The sequence below is a fragment of the Epinephelus fuscoguttatus genome, linkage group LG11, assembly GCF_011397635.1.
Source record: "Epinephelus fuscoguttatus linkage group LG11, E.fuscoguttatus.final_Chr_v1".
NCBI lineage: Eukaryota > Metazoa > Chordata > Actinopteri > Perciformes > Serranidae > Epinephelus > Epinephelus fuscoguttatus.
Genome location: NC_064762.1, coordinates 30119860 through 30126925, shown reverse-complemented (window position 1 = coordinate 30126925; position 7066 = coordinate 30119860). Strand labels below are relative to the sequence as shown.

Sequence of the window (7066 nt, the reverse complement as noted above, 5' to 3'; positions counted from 1 at the left end):
ATCTTAAGTCGCTTAAACTATTGATTCTAAAAGTGTAGGTGTATGTGGTTACTCGATCTGTTGAAAGCTGCACAAAGTTGCTGTTTCAACAGTTTCAGACCTGTGATTTTCCTTTAACGTTTCTTCTACAGAAAGAGTACCCAAGCCACTACTCATTTATTTTATTACTGACGGTTTTGTCTTAAATTTCCATCTTAGAAAGTGTGATTTAAATGTTGACTGAAACAGCATTCAAATCAATCAATATGAAGTTACTGTGTCTGTTAAACATTTATCACATTAACCATCAATCAATCAATCAATCAATTTTATTTATAAAGCCCAATATCACAAATCACAATTTGCCTCACAGGGCTTTACAGCATACGACATCCCTCTGTCCTTAAGACCCTCACAGCGGATAAGGAAAAACTCCCCAAAAAAAACCCCTTTAACGAGGGAAAAAAAACGGTAGAAACCTCAGGAAGAGCAACTGAGGAGGGATCCCTCTTCCAGGACGGACAGACGTGCAATAGATGTCGTACAGAACAGATCAACATGATAAATTAACAGTAATCCATATGACACAGGGAGAGAGAGAGAGAGAGAGAGAGAGAGAGAGAGAGAGAGAGAGAGAGAGGGAGAGAGAGAGAGAGAATTAACAAAGCCAAAACGCTTCCAAAATGCCACTGTTAACAGAAGGTGGGATCATAAACTGACTTTTGTCTTTCCAAAGTCAATTTGAATTTTCACTTTTAATTGTCATAGACATGACATATAACATGTATACACATAAGCAAGAGTTCACTATCTATTTTCAGCAGATTGTATTATCAGTTATAATTAAGATAACAGTTACTGACTTCATTAAGAACCAAAGCTCATTCATACTCTGCAGATTAGCAAACCCACATCAAAGTGAATTAAATGAGTTCTCCTGCACATAAAAGTGAGGTCATGATAAACTACTCATGAAATTCAAATGGATATTGCCCTTAGAAAGTTACCCTACCTAAATGTACAGCAAGCTTCTTGAAATTAGAAACTAGACATACTACCCTGTGGATGTATACCAACATGTCCCAGTCAAATTTCCTGCACAGTTTACATCCATATCTGTGAAAAGAATGCTGAATGCTTCACATATCTTCCCCCCAGCAGCACAGAATCAGCACAGTTTAAAGGTGGGCACCCAACATTAGTGTCAACTCAGTATCTTAACAACTGTCTCCCCTTCTGCTCCTCAGGTGAAATGTTGAGTAACGGCCAAAAATGTGTTTTTATGCATAATATTACGATGTCACAGTGAAGTTGACCTTTGACCTTTTGGATATAAAATGTCATCACTTCATCATTATATCCTATTAGACATTTGTGTGAAATTATGTCATAATTAGTGTAAGAATTCTTGTGTTATGGCCAAAAACATGTTTATTGAGGTCACAGTGACCATGACCTTTGACCACCAAATTCTAATCAGTTTTTTCTTTAGTCCAAGTGGACGTTTATGTCAAATTTGAAATTTGAAGAATTCCCTCAAGGTGCTCCTCAGCATTCGAATAAAATGGAAAAATGACCTTTGACCTATGACTACCAAAATCTAATTTGTTCATTGTTGAGTCCAAGGGGATGGTTGTGCTAAATGTGAAGAAATTCCCTTTAAGGCATTCTTGAGATAATGCGTTCATGAGGATGGGATGGACGGACTTACAACCTGAAAACATAATGTCTCTGGCTACGGCTTTTGCCGGGATGGAGGCATAAAAAAATCAAGGCTTTAATATTTGGCCTCATTAACCAGACCTCATCTAAGATTCCAGATGAAATTATTAATCATGTTTTGATGTAAAATAATGCTGTGAAGACATGTCTAGCAGTGGACTCATTTCTCTGGTGAGTTGATGTCAGTGTAGAAGTTGTTGATCAGTGGAATCTGGCAGAAACAGAAGGGTCTCCATTGCTTTCATATTTTACTGTGCCGTCATGATGCACCTGTGAAACAATGGAACAAATGAATATTGAACTTTAAACCTGATCAGTCCATCATTTTGTTATGATAACTCCCACATCTCCCAGCTGAATGTTGATGTTTGAACAGTCCACAGTTGAGTTTGAAGAACCTGAATGCACCATCAGTTACTGTGTTATCTGCTTTTTACTTGGCTGGCTGCAGGAGTTAAACACTTTATTGTTGGGCTTCTTACTGAGTTTAAAACTGTGAGACATTCACAGTCCTGTGTCACAGTAGTATGACTCACAGCTTAAAATGACAACAATTTTTACAGCTTTTTACTCACAGTGTTGTCATCAGGTGGTCTCTGGTTCCCTGGAAAATAAAGCACAGAGGAACATGTCAGCTCTAAACTTACAGTTTGTGTTCATCAGTCTGAACAAATGTTGGTGTGAATTTTCTCACCTGGAGCTCTGATGAGAAGAACAGTGATCACAGTTATAAAGAGGAGTTCAGCCACACGCATCACCAACATGATGTAGTCCAGAGCAGACCAATAAGTTGTACAAGCTGTGCAACAGAAAAATAATGTCAGAGAAGAATCAGAATCTGGTTTATTGCCACATTTCACATCAGGAATTTGCTTTGGTGTATTTGTGCATAACAACAAACAGTAAAAGTCAAGAGACATAAGCAGAATAGAAAAAATACAGTGAGAAAATACTACAAAAATATTTACATTATATTGTTTTAAAACAAAAGAGCTAAAAGTTATTGGCAACACATCAGTCATGCATCAAGCCATGCTTTGGTGATCCTCTGGTGCCACCAGCAGGTTGATTTTTGATTTTTGGGTTTTAGTAAAATGTCTCAACAAAGGTTTGCCATGAACTTCAGACATTCATGTTCCCCTCTGGGTGAATTGATAACTTTGGTGAGCCCCTTAATTTTCACCTTGTGTCCTCATCAGGTTGAAATTTGTTCAAAAAGTGCATCCAGTAATGACAAAACAAACATGGTTAACTGAAGGCTGACTTACTAGTTCTTCCCTGGGCTTTTAACCACATATCACAGCTGAGAAGTGGATGGAAGCTCATCAAAAAAAACTAGTAATGGATATTTAGAATATGGTGTTAAAACTTTGAAACATCTCTTTTGTATTTTTTATTACCAATAAAAAAAATGAAGGACAAGTTACTGTAACAGAAAGAAAAATCTTCAAACTATTTTTTCACTTTCCAACAAATGTGTTTGCTTCTGTCTTTGGGGGTGTATGGATGTAATGAACATTTCAAAACACTGATTTGTTAACAGCATTTCAAAACATTCAACCTTGATGCAACACAAACCAGAAAACCCCAAACTGCACAAAACAGAGACCAAACATGTTTGTCAGTATCTAAAAGTTATTTTGCCTGCATGTCTTTGCTGACTGTGAATCTAGTGGTCAGACTGAGATCTGACTGAATAAGAAAAAATCTTCAAATCCACAACCGAGTGTCAGAGAAATGTAGATACAGAGTCACTACCTTGTGGTTCTGGTGAAGGATCATTGGCACCTGCTGTAGTGTTGTTTTCAGTTGTTGTTGATGCTGTTGCTGCTGTTGTTGTGTCCTCACCTGAACAGATGAACACAACTCAAAGTGTTGTGATGTAATATTCAAACTTCAAATCCATAAAACAAACAAATATTTGAGGTGATTATTCTCATCAGTTTGAAGTGACTTTAAACAGCTCAACATGTTCTCACCTGGTTTCTCACCTGAGGATTGAGATCTGAAGGGAAACACCTGCACTCTGTCACCATCAGTCACTTCACATGTAAATAACTTATATCTTGATGTGTAGAGAGAAGTCAGAAAGGTCACAGAGGCAGAGCAGAGAGACTGTGAGGTCTTTATAATTTGGTGGTCTTGAGTGGCATCTTGACCCTGAAACAGCCACTTCACTGTGTGTGGACATCGTTCATATGTCCTCACAGAGCAGGTTAATGTCACCTCATCAGTGTACTCATGTTCAGTCACTGGTGAAGATGGAGATATTGTGAGAGAAAGACAACAAGAGTAAAATGAACTTCATCACTGTAATCATAATTATTGTAATGTTTCAGTATATTGTTCTAACAAGACAGTTTGAGCTGAAAACATTATGATGGAAATACTCACTGTCAACAACAGACAGTTCAACCACAGCATCTTGACCTTGTTCTCCTGATTCATCAAACTGTCTGCAGGTGTAACGTCCAACATCCTCACGTGTGACTTTCTTTATAACCAGAGAACAGTTTGCTGTAACACTCAGTCTGTCTGATTTAGCTTTGGCATTTTCACTGATCTGCCCACCACTAACAACCACCACTGTTGCTTTGCTTCTTGAATCAGTGAAGAGCCATGTAACACTGTCACAGTTATCTTGACTGTCCATCACATTTTCACAAGACAAAGTGACATCATCTCCATCTCTGGCAGTGAAGGAGAGGAAGCCCTGTTCAGTTATTGCTGTTAAGAAAATGAGAGAGACATATAAAGATAAATAACAAATCAGTACCAATGTCAGAGTGAAGATCATTTTAGATACAACAAAAGATTGTTCACTAAACTCACTATTCACCTCGCTGGAAAACAAACAGACCAGACTGTCTTTAGATAAGAAAGTGATATTGATGATAATAATTAATATTTTTTTTAAATGTTTGTTGTCAATGCATTTGTTGCATGTGTTCTCACCTGTTAACTGAAGAAGCAGTATCACAATTAAAGACATTTTAATCCATCTGCATTCAGCCATCCTGAGTTTTTTTCCTGTCCCCTCTCAGTTGTGAACTGTCAGAGTCTCTGAGCTGATGTGTGTGAAAGACAAATGGAGAAGCTACTTGCTGTGTTGAGTATTGTGTCACTTCCTCATTGTGACCTTTTTTTTTTTAGAACAACTTTTGTTCACTGTTGTTTACTGTATTCACATTGATTTACACTACAATAAACTGTATCCATTAGCAACAACAATCATCAGCAGCCTTAGAAGGAACCAACAGCAAAGAGGTCAGGAGTCAGATCACAGCGGCCCTATTAGCAAGCCTGTGGAGGAAAGCGAAGGAGAAAATCCGAGGGGATCAGTAGTTGTAGTTAATGAGGTGGGTGTAGGCTACTTCTAGGCATGTTACTGAGAAGGAGGTGGGTATACGCTTCTATATAGTCCAATGACTTTTTGGCTGATAGGTGGGTATACTGTCAACAGACAGAAAAAGGGGTGGGTATAGTCCGTATACTTGTGTACAGTGTACCCTCCACTACAGCGCTGGAGGGGATGTTAGTAATGCTTTATCTTACTCTATAATGACAAAAACTCTGTCTGTCCTAACTGACTTGGTCAATCTATGTGAAATTTGGCAAAGTGGAAGAGGGTCATGGAAGGATGCAAATGAAGCAATATCATTTGGCCAAAGGGGGGCGCTATAGCAACCGACTGAAATCGCAAACTTTGAATGGGCATATCTCATGCCCCGTATGTCGTAGAGACATGAAACTTTGCACAGAGATGCCTCTCCTCATGAGGAACAAATTTGCATCAAGAACCCATAACTTGCGGTTATATAGATTTTCCGCCATTTTGAATTTTTTGAAAAAGACTTAAAAAATCGATCTCTTCCTAGGAAGTTTGACCGATCTGCATGAAACTCGGTGAACATAATCTAGGGACCAATATCTAAAGTTCCCTCTTGGCAAAAGTTGGAAAACTTACTTAAACTGAGCTTCTATAAGGCAATGAATATTGCGGAGGGCGTGGCTCATCACATAAAGGTGTATAACATCTCAAGGGTTTCACCGATCACCACGCAACTTTGTAGGCATATGACCACACATAATCTGAGGGGACCCCTCCATTATTGACCCCATCAAACAAAATGGGGGCGCTAGAGAGCTAATTTCTTATCTAGGCCTAACCGCCATATTGATTTTTACTAAACTTGGTAGATATGTAAAACAGGACACCTCAAGGTGACTGGAGAAATTTAACTCTAATTGGCAACTGGGTGGCGCTATAACAACAGAAAAATGCTTAAAAATGGCTAAAATGCGAACAATTGCTGTGGCTCCCCCTGTGGCCCAATATTGTTGTTTTTTTTCTAATTTTTGGTATGACTAAGTCATGGTATGGTATGCTGTACATAATCACGGAAACTGTCAGTGTGTCATTCTGTCAGTCATTCTGTCTGTCCCACGTTTTTCTGCTCACTGACGTGGTCAATCTATGTGAAACTGCACACAGGCATTGAGGATTGGCATAGGTAGAAGGTGACAAAGCTACCAATGGCTGTGGACTAGTTTAACTTTAAATTATTAATGATTTATTTTGTAAAAAATGTAACTTGCTGACAATAACAGTTTCAAATTTGTCCATATTTGTTGAATGACATGCTTACAATTTCACAGTAAGATAATTTGCACTAATATAAAAATGGTTACCTTAGAAGGCTAAGCAGTTAACTGAAACTAACATAGGACTTTTCTCACCCTTTCTATAATTAGTACAAATGACACTGTCCTTTACAGAAACCTTAAAGACTGAGAGCTATCTGACCCTTTTTAGGAAGTTATTAGAAGTTTTAGAAGTTTTAGAACTCATAAGTGTGACTCAGATTTTCCAAAAATAGAGGTGGCAGCAAAAGAGGAAGTTGTGATTCAGTGCACTTTAAGGACATGAGCCACTGATGTGTTTTTGGACAGACTACACCACAGCAGCTGTGTATAATGAGTTAAATAACCTGATAAAATGTAATCCACCTGAGGCCTCCACCTTTGATTCCCCCTGTGATCTTTCAGATGAGTCCTTTCTGGTTCTGCTTTAAAACAATTGTGTTACCCACTTTGATTCACGACTGTTATCGCTACAAAAATGACAACTCTGGTGCTGTTGAAAACAGTTTTATCCTTGGATGGTTTGGGGCTCTTCAAAGTTTTGACTGCATATAGAGAATCAATACAGAATTAACAACAATAAACTTAAAGGGAATAAAGAAATGTGATTATAACAAAGGGTGGGATCATTGACTGTTTTTGTTTCTCCAAAGTTAACACGGATATCCATATTTTACCGTTAAAGACACAAAACATGAATCCATTGCAACACATAAAAAAA

General features: G+C 38.1%; 1 protein-coding gene across 2 annotated transcripts; it reads right to left on the bottom strand.

The window, feature by feature from the left end:
• Positions 1 to 270: 270 nt before the first annotated feature.
• Positions 271 to 4765, bottom strand: LOC125896881 (uncharacterized). 2 transcript variants are annotated; one of them, XM_049589831.1, is made up of 7 exons: positions 4657 to 4765; positions 4096 to 4428; positions 3681 to 3953; positions 3460 to 3549; positions 2396 to 2500; positions 2277 to 2305; positions 271 to 1971 (listed from the first exon to the last, which is right to left on the bottom strand). In XM_049589831.1, exons 1-7 carry the CDS (start codon positions 4715 to 4717, stop codon positions 1903 to 1905), a joined length of 960 nt encoding a protein of 319 aa, XP_049445788.1. In that variant the 5' UTR covers positions 4718 to 4765; the 3' UTR covers positions 271 to 1902. The 2 variants fall into 2 exon arrangements, with proteins under 2 accessions (XP_049445788.1, XP_049445789.1); XM_049589832.1 differs by having other exon boundaries at positions 3693 to 3953.
• Positions 4766 to 7066: the final 2301 nt, after the last annotated feature.